The following is a 16,091-nucleotide window of genomic DNA, read 5'->3' on the forward strand; positions in this document are numbered from 1 at the left end:
AAGTGTTTTCGGCTGGTTTTTAAAAAAGTCCTTGGGTTTATTACGCGCTCTTAAGAATTACGGAGAAAGCGGGTAGTGGCCTAACGTAAAAATCGGAGATCTACCTAACGGAAAACCCGAGTTTTCCTATAAACAATGTCGCCTAGGACCCACGTTGGTAGGAGGCTTCTTCCTCCTATCTTCCTTCCCAACATTGGTCATAACCAATCGGCATCGCGGATTATTGCCCTCACTTTTCTAACTAAAAATGTAAGCAACGAATTCGCGTTCTTCGTTCAAAGGGCACACCCATACCGAGCTTTCCTCTGTAATCACATCAGAAAAAACTTCAGAGTTTTCCTTCGGCTCTCAACGTTCTTACAAGGCGCAGAGTTTTCCTACAGCTCTCAAAGTGACTATAAGGCCTAGAGTCTCCTATGGCTCTCACAGTATCCAGAAGTCCGACAGCTCCTACAGCTCTGACTCTCTCATCTAAGAATAATCCTTCTCTTCGTTATCTGTATCTTAATCAACGGCGTTACTACTTTGTGTGATTATATAAAGTGTTGGAAATATATATTTTTATAACTCTGTGAATCCCAGTGTTATACCACAATAACCACCCCTATTATCCTAATCGAAATCAGGGGATCGAACTATTCGTGGTGTCGATTATTATAATCGTAACGGAAATTTACGACTCCCGTTGACGCGTATTTTCGCGACCGCGTCTCCCCGCGATAGCTCGTAAATACATGGTCCTTCGAGCCGGATCACGTGCCAGTGAACAGTGTACGCGTCAGTGACCTCACAGTGCCACGTGATCACATCAAGTCCCGCAGCGGAAGCGTTATTACTCCTTCGGAATCAGTGACATCAGGAACGTCATCGTCGAAGAGGCATAACCCATTGGTCGAGGAACGCAACCACGTAACCTCCCGCCGCAGCCGGACAATCTTGAATTCAAGAATCCAACGACTTTAAGCACACCACCAAACGAGCGGCCAACGGAGAGGAACACCTCCTTCGCTCAGTATCTTCATGAGCCTACGCCGCACTGTAACGAGTAGTAACCGATTTCCGGACCAAGGTCCATTTCATAATAAGGTAAGCTCGTTCCTCATATCTACCACCTACGCGCCGTTGTAACAATGACAAGCGGAGACGAAATCATCATCTTGCGCCGGAAATGAGGCTATTGGTGCAGTCGATTCACATCCTTCCAAAAACTATTGGAGGATTATGAACAATCCGGTAGTCAGAACATCAACCGACTGGCAGATTTCGAGGAAGACCTAAACGAGTCGACGCATCAATTCGAAGCTGTCTAACTTGAGATAGAGTTATTAGACCCGAAAGAACAAACGCGCGGTCTCGAAGTCAGAAAGCAGTATTACGATATATCCGACCGGCTAAGACGTAACCAGCGTATCGCACGACAATCCCCGTCATCGAGACCGACACACAATGAATCAGCCGCTGGTATCAAATCGCCACGAAATGCCTTGAATCAGCCAACCCCTCACGATCCACTGGATCGGAAGGAACAGAACCCCATCCAGGACAACAAGGATCAAACTCCGCCGACGGAAACCATCGCATCCACTCAACGGCGACGCGGAGCTCATCGCGTAACACTCATTACGTGTCACACGCACGCGATCTGACGACAAACACGTTCCCATTGTCAGCATCGCAACCATCTGATTCAACTACACAAAACGTCTCGAATCAGCCGAACGCTCCAGATCTGCAAGAACGAAAGGAACTGAATCACGACCAGGACAAAAACGGTTATACTCCGCCGACGTAGGACACCACTTTACATATTACACCTGACATGGACATCATATCGGAGAGTCTTTCTCCGGGACTTAACGTGAAGAATCCTCCAGCGCCATGGCCAAGAGTAGCCACGCCTGCGAGTGACCCAAATTGAAATAATCTCCACGTTATTACCACCATGACTAATCATTTAATTGTCGGTAGTTTTCAGAACGCGCCAGCTGATCTCAACACTTGTCCACTAAGCCCACAGATCACTACGTCGGAAAAATCTCTGATTTTGTCTTTTGCGGATTGTTGGACCACGCCGGTACAACCACCAGGCATCAGCAAGAAGGCGCAATCCGATCGGGTCAATAGGGGGAGCCTTGTCCCTCAATCAACCATGACCTTCTTCACGCTTCCACAGCCGAAACGAGAACGAGAATGTCCAAATGACATGCAATACTTTCACGGGTCTGATGTTGCGGAAATGCCATACAAGGAAGACGAAACCTTCTCAAAGTCTTACCACGAAACAATCTACGACACGTGGGACAAGATAACTCAATTGGGGCAGATTATCGGGGGGAGCTCAGTCCCCCAGTCAAACACAAAACTCTGCGACGTGTTCGAACCTATACCATGCACCACCGGAGTTTCATTCAATGACACTTCTTGGGGCGAACTATTCAAAGACACCTCGTGGGCCGAGGTGTTCCACGATACTTCATGGGCCAAGCTGTTTCACGACACTTCATGGATCGTAAACTTCAACGGGCCCTCCACGCAACGTCGAACCAGACTCCAGGACAGACAAATACCCTCAACGCACCGACCTTTCGGCCATATCGTCAAATTCATCCTGGCGACCACGGCACCCTCTGGATGGCCACAGTTCACACAGCAACAACAATCAACAAGGAGTCGGATAGAAGATTTAATTGATTCTATCTTTACAGAGTTTTGATCGGTGCCCTCTCAACGGGGGGAGGATGTTCCGTCGCGCAATACATCTGCACGCCATTCCGCGCGGCTTTTTTTTTATATTTATTTATTGAAATTCACAATTTGTCCACTTTGGACATTTGGTAGAATTTTTTAACAGTTATATTAACATGTTGGTGGCTCCTCAGCGGGGTGCCATCTTCGCGTTTGCTAGGTTATATCCTTTATGAGGTCTGCTGGGTGCTTCCTTTTTAGCCTTCTGTCCATGTTTATGGTTTTGAACGTTTCCGCAGCTAGCCGGTTTGGGTGTGTTGCTATTCTTGATTTGTATTTTTCTGAGTATCTGCTAATTTCTTCCTTGACCGTTGGGATCCTCAGGTCCCTCCGTATGTCATCATTTTTAACGTATCATGGTGCGTTTACTATTGTTCTAAGGATTTTAGCTTGTATTATCTCTATTTTGTTTATATGGCTCATTGCTGCTGTCCCCCATAGTGGTATTCCGTACGTCCAGATTGGTTTTATGATCGTTTTATATATTTTTAATTTATTTTCTACGCTTAATTTGGATTTTCGGCTTGTTAGCCAATGCATTTGTCTCCTTGTTTTCTGTATTTTTTCTACTATTGATTTGATGTGTAGTTTCCAGGTGAGTTTTTGATCTAAGTGGAGTCCTAGGTATTTGACATGCTTTGTTTGTGTTATATGCGTGCCGTTCAGAAGGATGTTTGGTGGTATCTTTTTTCGTAGCGTGAATGTAATATGGTTGCATTTATTGGGGTTTGCTTTTATTTGTTTTTCTTGTAGCCACTTTTATATTTTTGTGATATGTTCTTGTAGTAATTTGACTGCTGTTTCTGGGTTCGTATGCCTGACTAGTATAGCTGTGTCGTCCGCGAATGTCAGTACTGTGCTATTGGTAGTTGTTGGTATGTTCGCCGTGTATAATGTGTATAGTATTGGGCCTAGGACGCTTCCTTGTGGTACCCCTGCCTTGATGTCTTTAACTTCAGAATGTGTGTCCTTGATTTTTATTACGAAGGTTCTGCTGCTTAGGTAGGATTTTATTAATTGGTGTATTTGCTCCGGAAATTGTTTCCTAATTGTTTGTAGTAGGCTTTTATGGTTAATTTTGTCAAATGCTTTCTCTATGTCCATAAAGAGGGCTATGCAGTATTCCTTGTTTTCTAGTACTATTATTATTTCGTTGATAAGCCTGTGCATTTGCTCTACCGTGGAGTGTTTGTTTCTGAATCCAAATTGGTGTTCCGGTATTAGTTTTTTTATCTCTATTATTGTTTCTATCCGGTAATATATTATTTTTTCCAGTATTTTGGAAAATACTGGAAGCAGTGATATTGGTCTGTAAGATGCAGTTTGGTGTGGGTCTTTGCCTGGATTAGGTAACATTTTGATCTATGCTAATTTCCATGGTTTGGGGAAGTATTGAATTCTTAGAATTGCATTGAATATTATTGTCATTAGTCTTATCGCTTTTGGCGGAAGGGTTTTCAAGATTTTACCATTGATTAGGTCGATTCCTGGTGCTTTGTTCTTTTTTGTTTTATCAATTATGTTTCTAATTTCTTGTGCTGATATTTTAGGTATGGTGTATTCCTTGTCGGTTGTGGTAATAGTGGTTTGTGCATCCTTCTCCGTATAACTTTTGAGGTTGCTGTTGTTGATAATGTGTGGTGTGAATGTGTTGCAGAGGTGGTCGGAGAATCCTTCAGCTTGTTCTTCGTTGCTTCTTGCCCATGTGTTATCTGCTTTTCTGATTGCTGGAACGGGTATTATTGGATTCCTTATTTTTGTCGTGGCTTTCCATAGTGAGTAGTTGGTGTTCTCGTGTGTGGAGAGTGTCCCTATGAACTTTGCGAATTCGTTATTTTTGTGCTCTTTTATTTTGTTTTTTATTTCCTTTGCAAGTTTGTTTAGGTGTTTTTTGTTTTCTCGAGTTCTGTGTTTTTGCTATTTTGCTTTCGCTTTTCTTTTTTCTCTAATTTTGTCGAGTATTTCTTGCGGAATTGTTATTGTTTGTCTGCTGGTTGGTTCGGGAGTAGTGGTTGTCCTTGCTGCTTCCTTAATAGTTGCTGTCAATGTTGCTACTGCCTGTTCTATGTGTTCAGGAGTTTTTAACGGGATGTTGCAGTTTATTTTGCTTTCTATTATTTCTTTGAAAGTTTGCCATTTGGTGGTTTTATTGCATAGTGTTTCTGGTTTGCTATAGTGAATTGGTTTGTTTCTGTATTCAATTATTATGGGTGTATGATCGGAGCTGAGCTCGAGGTTGGGTGTTATTTTTAGTTTATTTGTGTTTAGTCCCCTTGTAACTGCAAAGTCCAGAAGATCTGGTTTTTTGTTCAGGTCAGTCGGCCAATGTGTCGGTGTTCCTGTGGATAATATATTGAGGTTATTATTTCTAATGTATTTTTCCAGTGTTCTACCTCGAGGTGTAATGTTTCTTGACCCCCAAAGCGTGTGCTTTGAGTTGTAGTCTCCCGCTGCGATGTACTTGTCCCCTAGGTCCTGGAAGTATTCTTCCCACATTTGTGTTGTTATTTTGTGTCGCGGAGGCACGTATACTGCTGACAACTGGAAGTAGTTGCTGCTAGTTTGAATTGTAACGGTGGTTGCTTGTAAATATTCCTTATTAACTTGGCTGTGTAGATAATGTTTGATATCGTTTCTGACTATCACTGCTGCCCTTCCGTGCGCTTTTCCTGAGGGGTGTTTGGTATCATATATGGTGTAGTATGGTATTTTCATGTAGCTTTTTGTAGTGAAGTGTGTTTCTGAGACAAGTAGTATGTCTATATTGTTATTGTATATGAATGTGTTAATTTCAAGGGTAACAACAAGGTTGTTGTAGGCCGTTTGAGTTCCAGGCTGCTATTTTTAACGTGTCCGTTTTTATTTTTTGCTTAGCACGTTTGTAAACAGTTGTAGCATAACTGTGATTTGTTGAGTTTGCTGTCTGAGTACTGAATTTTGTTCGCTTATCATTCTGGTTAGCATTTCGGTGTTTTTGATGGATTGTTTGAGCAGTTCTTTGATTTCTGTAGTGTCGTTGTTACTATTGTTGTGGTATTGGTTGTCTGAGTGTGTCGATTGGCTGGTTACTTGCGCGTAGCTTCGACTACCAAAGGTGTTGGTGCTGATGTGTTTAGTGTTTATTGCGTGCTCTGTATTTGGTATTGTTTCAGGTTTTGTGCTGTCCTGTTGGACTTGTATGTTAGTGTATGTCCTGTTTCGTAGAGGCAGGAACAGTTTGCGTTGTAATTGTTTCCTAGCTTCACAACCTTTATAGCTGGCTGGGTGTTTTCCGTTGCAGTTATAGCATCTAACTTCCTCTATTTTTCCCGTGGATGGGCAGTGTATCGTTAGATGATTTTTTGCGCATTTAACGCATGCCGAGGTTCTATTGCAATAGTTTTTTGTGTGGCCGTATTGCTGACACCTTATGCATTGTGGGATTTCTTTTTTGTCTAGGTGGCTCCACTTTTACTATTGTGTTTAGTAATTTTTCTATATCGTATATGTCTTTGTTATTGTTTCTAGGTTCTAGTTCGACTAGAATTAGCGGTAATGGTTGTTTGGTATCATACTTGTTTATGTCGTTTATTGACCTTACCTGGTGTCCGATTTTTGCTAGTTCTTCGCATATTTTGTCGGTGTTTGTTTTTTGGTGTAATCCCCTGATTACTGCTTTATAGCTTTTATCGGATTTGAGCTGGTAGGTGTGATACCCTGCATTTTTATCCTTTAGTGATCTTGTCACTTTTCTGAATGTGTCTGGGGTGTTGGTTTGCACTTTCACCTGTGCAATCTGTTTTTTATCTGTTTGATAACATAGTTATCTTTCCCTGCAGTGTTGTTTAGCAGTTTAATGAGGGGGTCTATTATTTTCGCATCTATGTATATTGGTGGTGGTTTAGGAATGCGGGTTGTCGGACTTTCCGTTGGGTCCGTTGCTGTCTCTTCTGGCAGTACGCTAAATGAATTATGCAGTTTGATATCCTGAAGCCATTGTTTTTTTTTCTAGTGTTTCGGTTTTCCTCCCGCTTGCGAACGGGGTTACTTTGCATTTTTTGCTGGAAGTTGCCACCGTCCAGCTTTCTTGGTGGTGTGTTGGTTCGTTGGTCCCCGTCGTTGGCTTGTGATATTTCCATGTTCTCGTCTTTTTTTCTGCATATGTAGAGTCTGTAGCTCTATTTATAAAATATGTTTCTCCTGTGTTAGTTATTTTTATTGGTGGAATCTGCATGATTCCACGTTTTATCGATGGGCGTTTACTTTGCCGCTTTCTCTTCCCTCTTGCCGCACTTTCACTGGAGCACTGTTTCGCACGTCCGTTTAGGTCGCCTGCACAGGCGGAACTGATCCCGTGCGGCTTGACAGCCAACGGTCTACGTGCCGTCCTGTGAACCCTCCATAGGCCCAAGGACCCACCATAAAATTGAAATCCTAACTGCATTGTTCGCACATATGATTTAAGTCAATCTGTCTGCCCGAAAAGACTTTCTAATTCTAGAAGTGTTTTCGGCCGGTTTTTAGAAAGGTCCTTGGGTTTATTACGCGCTCTTAAGAATTACGGAGAAAACGGGTAGTGGCCTAACGTAAAAAGCGGAGATCTACCTAACGGAAAACCCGAGTTTTCCCATAAACAATGTCGCCTAGGACCCACGTTGGTAGGAGGCTTCTTCCTCCTATCTTCCTTCCCAACATTGGTCATAACCAATCGGCATCGCGGATTATTGCCCTCACTTTCCTAACTAAAAATGTAAGCAACGAATCCGCGTTCTTCGTTCAAAGGGCACACCCATACCGAGCTTTCCTCTGTAATCACATCAGAAAAAACTTTAGTGTTTTCCTTCGGCTCTCAACGTGCCTACAAGGTGCAGAGTTTTCCTACAGCTCTCAAAGTGCCTATAAGGCCTAGAGTCTCCTATGGCTCTCACAGTATCCAGAAGTCCGACAGCTCCTACAGCTCTGACGGGCCTAGAGCTCCTATAGCTCTCACTCTCTCATCTAAGAATAATCCTTCTCTTCGTTATCTGTATCTTAATCAACGGCATTACTACTTTGTGTGATTGTATGAAGTGTTGGAAATATATATTTTTATAACTCTGTGAATCCCAGTGTTATACCACAATAACCACCCCTATTATCCTAACCGAAATCAGGGGATCGAACTATTCGTGGCGTCGATTATTATAATCGTAACGGGAATTTACGACTCCCGTTGACGCGTATTCTCGCGACCGCGTCTCCCCGCGATAGCTCGAAAATACAGATAGCAAACCTTTTAATTTATAATGGAAGCAAAAGTGATCTGTAATATTGAAAGTTGTAGAATAAACGTGGAAACAGAAAGAAAAGCGATGGAAATGAACTGATTATGAAAGCAGATGGTTAAGTTTATTTGACTCGTTGGGTTGTACCATTTTTAAAAGATTAAGTTGGTGCTGATTTAGATCTGTAAAATCGTTCGTTGTTTGTTTTTCCATCTCTTCTCTTCTTCGTTGTTCAATTTTAACTTCTCTCAAGAATATAAGTTAATACGCTTTTCATTCTGCTTCGTTTTATCTGGCATCTTATTTCGGAAGTATTCTCTTAAAAGCCTCGATTTTTTATTTCACTTATTTTATTCCGCAGTTTTCCACTGTTTCACTCGTAGTAACCATCATAAATCATAAAAATTCCGCTTACGCTTATCATCACCTTTATCCTCATTTTTAACAAGCGTAGCTTCTTCAGTTAGGAAAGATAAGGAAGCTTCCGGCTCTGACAATGTTGTTACTTGGATCGTAGAAACGCAGAAAAGACCAGATGATGTAGATATGTCACTTTTCAAAGCAGTTAAAAATTTCGGCAGTAGAAAACCAGAAATAAAGAGTCGTTCGAACTGTTCAGAAACCACATTGATCAACACCATAAGTTAAATGCAGAAAAAAGTGATGATGTTGCAAATATTATTTTTTAAATGTATCTTAGAATTGACTATTCTCCACAATATCTTCTTGCAATAAATAAACTTATGAAGGTGAATTATTAATTTCTTGACAATAACAACAGTGTAATTGTATTACTTACGTAATGAAATTAAGCTATTGTCAAAAAATAGATTTAATCAGCTTTCTGAGAAGCTCGTTTACCCCACGATCAACAAATTATCTCGGTATCACTCTCGATGCCAATCATACAGTACAAAAATACCTACTTGCACATTAATATATTTATTATAGTTATATCATATGTATAATTATATTACATATATTATATATATATATTACATTATATTACATATATATAGTTAATATCGTTTACATGCTAACTAGGTCCAAGTATATCGAATCTAATATTATCTTCCATTTCGTAATAGTAGTGCTTTCATATCAAGCGAAACTGATAATACTAATGAAAATGAATTGTAAATGATAATGAAAAACTGTAAAATCCGATAAGACGCCTCATTGAAAAATAAGTATATGAGCAAATTTTTTTCCAGCCACTTTATATACAGGGCGAATTTTTCTTTTCGCCAGCTCCTCCTTCCTCGATAAACGTAAATTTCATGAAGCACGTTCTATCGCCGCTCTCGTGTTCCCTGGTCTCGTTATAGCAGCGTTCACCGAGGCCACTGTACACTGTACATTTCTTCGAGTTCGTGTAACAAAACGCGAGCAGCAGCGCCGATGGGATTTACGCGGAGATATAACGGGCGAGCAACTGCGTTTAATTTACTGGCTGTACACGGGCAGAGCATCTTCCTGTTCGGTAACTACGTCATTTCGAAAATTGACGCGGGTGAAGATAACGGGAGAAGTAACGGGGCCCGGACCGCCGGGAAATAACGTCGTTGTCAGAAGACTTCGAAACACGGTACAAGACGTTAGAAAACCAGCGACCTAGCACCCTCGATTTTTCGCGTTCACCGATGAAACATCACCGCGATTTACACGTCGCTTTTCTCTTGCCTGTCGGTTCTGCGTGAGAAAGCGATAGCGCTTAATATCTCCCGTGGCTGAGCGATGTTCCTGAAAGTCACTTCAACACGGAAGTGACTTTTTCAGGAAGGTGTTTGATAGGTCTTTTGGGGCTTCTTGCGGAGATGATAATGGCACGAGGAAGTTCAGAGAATTCACGGAATATTTATCGCAAACATGTATTTAGTAAAAATTAATATATATGGCGTGAATAGCTATCACAAATATATAATAAGCGTCAAAAGATAGTTCCACCGAATATCGAGGTTTATTAAATGTAACAGACAATCGACTAAGCCTTTAAATACTTTGATGATCTCTGAAATATATACATATTTGTATCAAATATATTGCAGCTTCTATATACATTTTCAGACTTGTTTTAAACATTATCGACATAATTATAATAACTTCTGATTGCGGTTCTAATAAAATTTTTAAATATATCATGTAACACACATAATATATCCGTAAAAGGTTTCTATATCTGCTCAAATATTTTCACGAACCGCTATATCTGCCATGTTTCTTATCCCGCCTGTTTCCTCAACGTTCTCGCTATCCATTATCTTCATGCCTACGTAATATTACTCGTCGCACATTAACAAATTAGAACACTGCAACGCGGTTTAAATCTAATAAACGTGGAACGAAAGCGTTACGAGGTCATGTTCCTGACCATTCACGCCCCTTTCTCGTTCATTTACGACAAGATCAACGATTCTGTCTGTTACAAGAAAGGATCAGATTCCTGGGGAAGGATGTCCGAGTAAAAAGAGGGCCGAGAGTCCGTGGAATAACCGTTTCGAATGAATTGTCTGGGTGCAGGTACCGTCGTTCAACGGCTCCTCTTATCTGCGTTACCCGGGATTGGCCGACACGTCTCTATCCTGGCTGGAATTGGCTGTCACGTTGAAACCGACTGCCGCAGACGGAGTTATACTTTACAATGGCCACCACAGCGACGCCACTGGCGACTTCATCGCGCTGTACTTGTCGTCGGGGCATGTTCAGTTTACCTTTGACCTGGGAACAGGACCAGCTAGTTTGAGGTGAGTCGATTCTTCTATTCACGAACGACGAAATCGTCATCCGACACAAGTGTAAGTTATAATGGAACTTCGTTTACGTGGAGTTCCTTTGATCGAATAACATTTTAAATGCAGCAGTATAAGATGGAAATGTAGGAAAATTTAGTCAATATGAAATTTTAGTAAATTAATTAATTGAACTCCTGTGTCGATTAAATCTATTTACGTGAATGTGATCTCTTATTATTCGATACGGCCCTCGTAGGTTTTTACCAAAATTTCTTGTTCGCGCCGATTTAGGATTTCATAATCCTGATACACTGTCTAGTTTGTGATTCTATTATCTGGACCAACCTGCATAATAATTTATTAACTAACAATATTAGTTTAGCTAATTAACAAATTTACATTAGTCAATAATAATGTTATTATATTATTATTGACAATATATTATTAATCGATAATATTATTGAATTGACAAATTTATTATTGAATTATTATCATCAAATTGACATTACTCACAGATAATATTAATAAATTGTCAAGTTACGGAAAAAGAACTAATAGTAAAGATAAATCGGATATATTTGGGTAAATTCATTTGTAACAAAAATGAAACTAGATGTAAAAAGATACAGAATCTCCAAGTAAGGAAATCGTTATTTAAACGGATTAATGGATTAACAGATTATTGCCAAGCTTATTGTTACTACGAGAAAATCTATTAGCAAGGACTTGCGCACGTGGACGGGCATAAATGTACGCGCGTAAAACTACCTCGGACCATCCTGTTCCTTTCAATTTCCTCCGTAACTCCTTTCAATTCAAACCGTGTCTAATTGAGTCGTTTGCATGCTGAGTCCCCATCGAACGAACGATCAACGGATGAACGGATATTGTAATTTTATCGGGAACTAGCGTACGGGGTGAAAAAAAGGGAAATGGGTCGGCCAGTTATGGATGCCTCGTTCCCGCTTGATTGGATGGGGAAACGTGTTTTAATTTGTTGGAGGCAGTGACTTGATTTGTGGTTGACGTAGTGGCAGCTTGATAGGTTTTCGAACTGGCAAATTCAGGCCATTGTCGTCTTATCTTCTTTTTTCTTGCCATTTACATATGTTCGATATTTTTCTTTTTCTGCAAATGTTAAAATTAGTTGAAAGGTATCGAGAAGATTAATTAATTGAAGAAAATTTAACGAGGTACACGTAACGTTATTTAAGAAGAATATATGTACTTTTCTATGAAAGACACTCAGGTTTTTGTAGGAACGATCTACCTTTTCAGTTGATAACGTATGTTCGATAATATTTTTCTTTATTTACAGTAATAAAAGCTTCTTAGTAGATATCAAACAAAATGATTAAAGAAATCGAACAAAATATTGCGATATTGTTTAATAAAAATATATGTTTACATATTCGAATCCTTATGTTATCTTCGTTTTTATTGTTAACATACATTCAATAGCACTTCTCTTATTTCATTGTGATTTAAAGGTATAATTAACGAGTATCGAGAGATTGATTAATTACAGAAATAGAATAAAGGTACTGTAATATTATTCAAGAAAAATATGGATTCCTACGAAAAAGACAGTTCCATTATTTAAAAAAGCAGATTCGACATTCCTTTCTCTATTTCTCCTATCTCCAGTAACATAAAATACAGATAAATTCTCTTGAAACCATTTTTCACAGATCTCATTATCGTTCTCACTATTTCTTACTGAAACAAATCTTCTATCTAGTTCTCCAAGCATTTCAATCCAAATACCGTAACGTAATTAAAATCTCCAACGTTCGATTCCCAGGTTCCGCTTATCCTTCTTCAAATCTTCCGTGAGATCAACTAATCAAAGTGGATCGAAGAGTCGCGATTAATCCTGGCACGATCCTCGAATTTTTATATATTTCGATCTTGCTCTCATCTTAGGACATAAAAAGGATTCGTAATGTCCTCAGAAAATATTTTACATACAGTTAAAAAGAAAAGTCGTGCGTAGCAATGAGACCTTTTTCCTATTTTGTTCGAACTAATATGCGAAAATATTTTCCAACGTTGAACACATATAATTTAATCGAGAATCGCTGAAAGAATATAGCGGGATTAAAAGCAAAAGAACGAGTTTATCTGCAAAGCGTAAAAGAGGGAAGGAATCTCGCGTCTCTTTCGCGATAGTTTTCTCCATATTCGCGCATTGTTTCGAATAGAAACGAAACGCTTGGATTACGTCGCTTGTAACGCTGTATAACGAGTTTATGCGCGATGCGATCGATTAACCAAGCTCGACGTCAGTGTCGAAAGAACCGAACCGATCGTTTAATCCGTCCTATCGCCGACTAACAATGTATCGATGTCGATCGGCCTCATCGCGAATTAAACCTCTGAATATTCATGATGGAAAATCAGTGCGCGCGAGCGCATCCTCTCACGTATCAGATATTCTAATCAGGTCCGAGTTAGCTTACCATTTTTGCTGCTTTCGTTACGAGGATTAACCCTTACCTCATGGAAAATCCCCGCGCGAGATCAGGGGATTGAGTGGGAAATTGTTTAGAATATTCCGCTCTCTGATTCGACTTGCTGTTGTTTCTTCGTCGCGTCAATAGATAATGTGCATATACGTATGAAGAGTCTTTGAGCGTACAGAATTTGTTCGATAACAAATGGTAAGAAATTTAAGGGAATTCGAAATCTACAATCCATATGAGACGATGATACGAATTTCTATGGGTAGGTAGATATAATTTTTAATCCAACCTGGGTAACCATTTTTATATTCCTTTTTATTTTTCAACAATTTCTTCGATACAGAAATGGCTCAGAAATTCTTTCATCTTTTTCAGAAGATATGTGTATTTTTTAAAAATATCGAAACGGGTTCTGGAGAATTTAAATGTAGAAAAACTTGGTGTTTTCATGATACTATCTTTTTTCATGATATACGCGTTGTCATAGCTTGCAGTTGTTTTTCTAAAATATTTTTCTAAGATTTCTACACGTGTATCAAGTAAATTTCCTTAAATCACAATTGATATAAATGACCCCATACTTCATACGAAAAAAAACTCCGATATTAGTGATTATCGGACTGACACAATAAATGAAAGAAATAAAAATTTTGATTTTCGTATACAATAAACGACGAACAGGGGAAAGCTAAAAATTATTTCTGAGCAACAGAATTACCCTAATAAAAGTCACTTCCCGCATAATAGCCAATCGAATGAGTCCTCGAATCGATAATATAATACGTTAACAAACATGGTAGACCGTATTGGCACAAGCATTTCGACAATTAAGTTACAATTTATAACGACAGGACGTTGATTATGTTCCTTGTCGCAATGGTGGTGGCAAATCGACGGGAAACACGATTTTGCACGACGTAAAAATATTTCCCGTTAATTAATCCCGATCCATTTAAACTCGTCATGGCTCGAGCGTGTTTTTACATTGATTTCGCGAAAATCAAATATGGTTCTATTTTACATACGGAGGCAAACGAAACCGTGTTTGCCCGCTTTATGAAACTCTTCGATAAATAGCCTTTTTATTTCGTGTCGATCTTCTGGCGGCGGTTCGTCTGGACGAAATAATATCCGTAGGTAAACTTCATTCGTATTCGTCGTGTTAGATAGTCAACCAACCACCGAGCCGCCATTATTTCCACCCTTGCGAGTGCTGTAATCGAAATCCATCCACGCTCTCGATATTAACCGATATGACGGTAACCCGCATATGGCGACGAAAGATTTCATAATAGCGTAAGAGTTGAGGAAAAATTCCCACAGACGCGTGAATTTCCCCTTCGTGGATGTACAGTGATTGACGAAAGTCAAGAAAAATAAAAGAAAGAGAAGAAAGTAAAAAATTATTTAGTATACCACGTCTTATAATTAGTATACTTATAGTATTTCTAATATCGATTGTATTAATAAACGTTAATATTTCCGATAGGACCATTCATTATTATATGCTTAATGTAATGAGTAATGGAGTATATGCTGAATACAATGTATTGGACTACTAAGAAACTTTTGTGATCTCTGAGGGATAGATCTCACGCTAGATATCTTGCATCCTCCATATACGTTTTCGGATGTTTCTCGCTTTATCAATATAATCGTAACCGTCAAGTCTCGTTATAGCTAATGAAATTCCAAAATATTACATATGACACACGTGATATATTCATGAAAGGTTTCTACAAGTGTTCAGGCACCCTCAAAGGCTGCTGTACAAAGTAGTTCAGACGTATCGTTTATTAACCCCTTCCCGTACTTTATCGAGTCAGACTCGCGATGAAGATTTTGGCCCAAACATGAATATCGCGAGTCTGACTCGCGACCAGATACTTGGGCCAAACGTAAACATGACAAGCCGAGCTCGCGGACTGCTTTTGCCCGTTATCTGTTTAGCATGCGTCGATGTCTACCGCTTGGGCACGAGTTTCGTCGAACTAAATAGCACGGGAAGGGGTTAATATTTATACGAGATGCAGGCAATCGACGATGTTTATGAATATATCGCGAAATTTTTCTCTTTTAACGATATACACAAACTTGTTTAGGTAGATTGAATTAATTAGCAAGCGTAAATATTCGATACGAAATATAAATATTATTAAATGCATCGTATAAAGCGGCAGTAATGCAATAATATGCAAAGCATTGTAATATTATTCTCGAAATTAGCTTGATCCAAGAACTTTGTACATTATGGCGAGACCTTCGCTTTATTCGTCGGCCACGCCTGAATTGATTTAACGAGTAAAGTTGATTCATAGAAGCCTGTGCAATAAGAATATCGTGTAATATGCACCAGTGATGCGCAGTGGTAATGGGAATCATTGTAATATTATTGTCAAACTCGGATCTATTCGAAATCACGTCTAATGATAGTCTTTTCGTATTATTCGTCGGTTATGTCCGAATTAATTAATGAATACATATATTTAATAAGAATATCACGAATTAAAAGAATCATTCAAAATGCCAATAATACAATAATAAACCGTTAAATATCATTGTAGCATCATTCTCTAGTTTACCTTTATTCGAAATTTGTACATAATGACAAGCTTTTCGCATTATTAGCCGGCTATGTCTGAATTAATTAACAAATACGAATATTCAATACATATTACAGTATTAAAGATGTCTTTTAAAATAACGATAATACAATAACAATGGAAATCGTCCTACTACAATTTATTCAAAAAATAATAAAATTGTTTCTGCTGTTGCTTTTGAAGTTTTCTGTATTATTTACAAAGTACATGCGAATTAATTAAAAAATATAACATTCATTGGCAAACTTATATGACTAAAATATTACATGATGTATCAATAATGGATAAATCTTAATGATTTTA

General features: G+C 39.1%; 1 protein-coding gene across 4 annotated transcripts in view; it reads left to right on the forward strand.

Annotated features, from left to right (window-relative positions):
- The window catches only part of LOC100648744 (pikachurin), a 269,154-nt gene that overhangs the window by 240,609 nt on the left and 12,454 nt on the right, over positions 1-16,091 (forward strand). For all 4 annotated transcript variants that reach the window (XM_003395253.4, XM_048405926.1, XM_048405925.1 and 1 more), the window contains exon 10: positions 10,509-10,732. In XM_003395253.4, the coding sequence (XP_003395301.2) occupies positions 10,509-10,732 (224 nt within the window). The remainder of the gene's footprint in view (positions 1-10,508; positions 10,733-16,091) is intronic.

The sequence above is a fragment of the Bombus terrestris genome, chromosome 5, assembly GCF_910591885.1.
Source record: "Bombus terrestris chromosome 5, iyBomTerr1.2, whole genome shotgun sequence".
In the NCBI taxonomy this organism is placed as follows: Eukaryota; Metazoa; Arthropoda; class Insecta; order Hymenoptera; family Apidae; genus Bombus; species Bombus terrestris.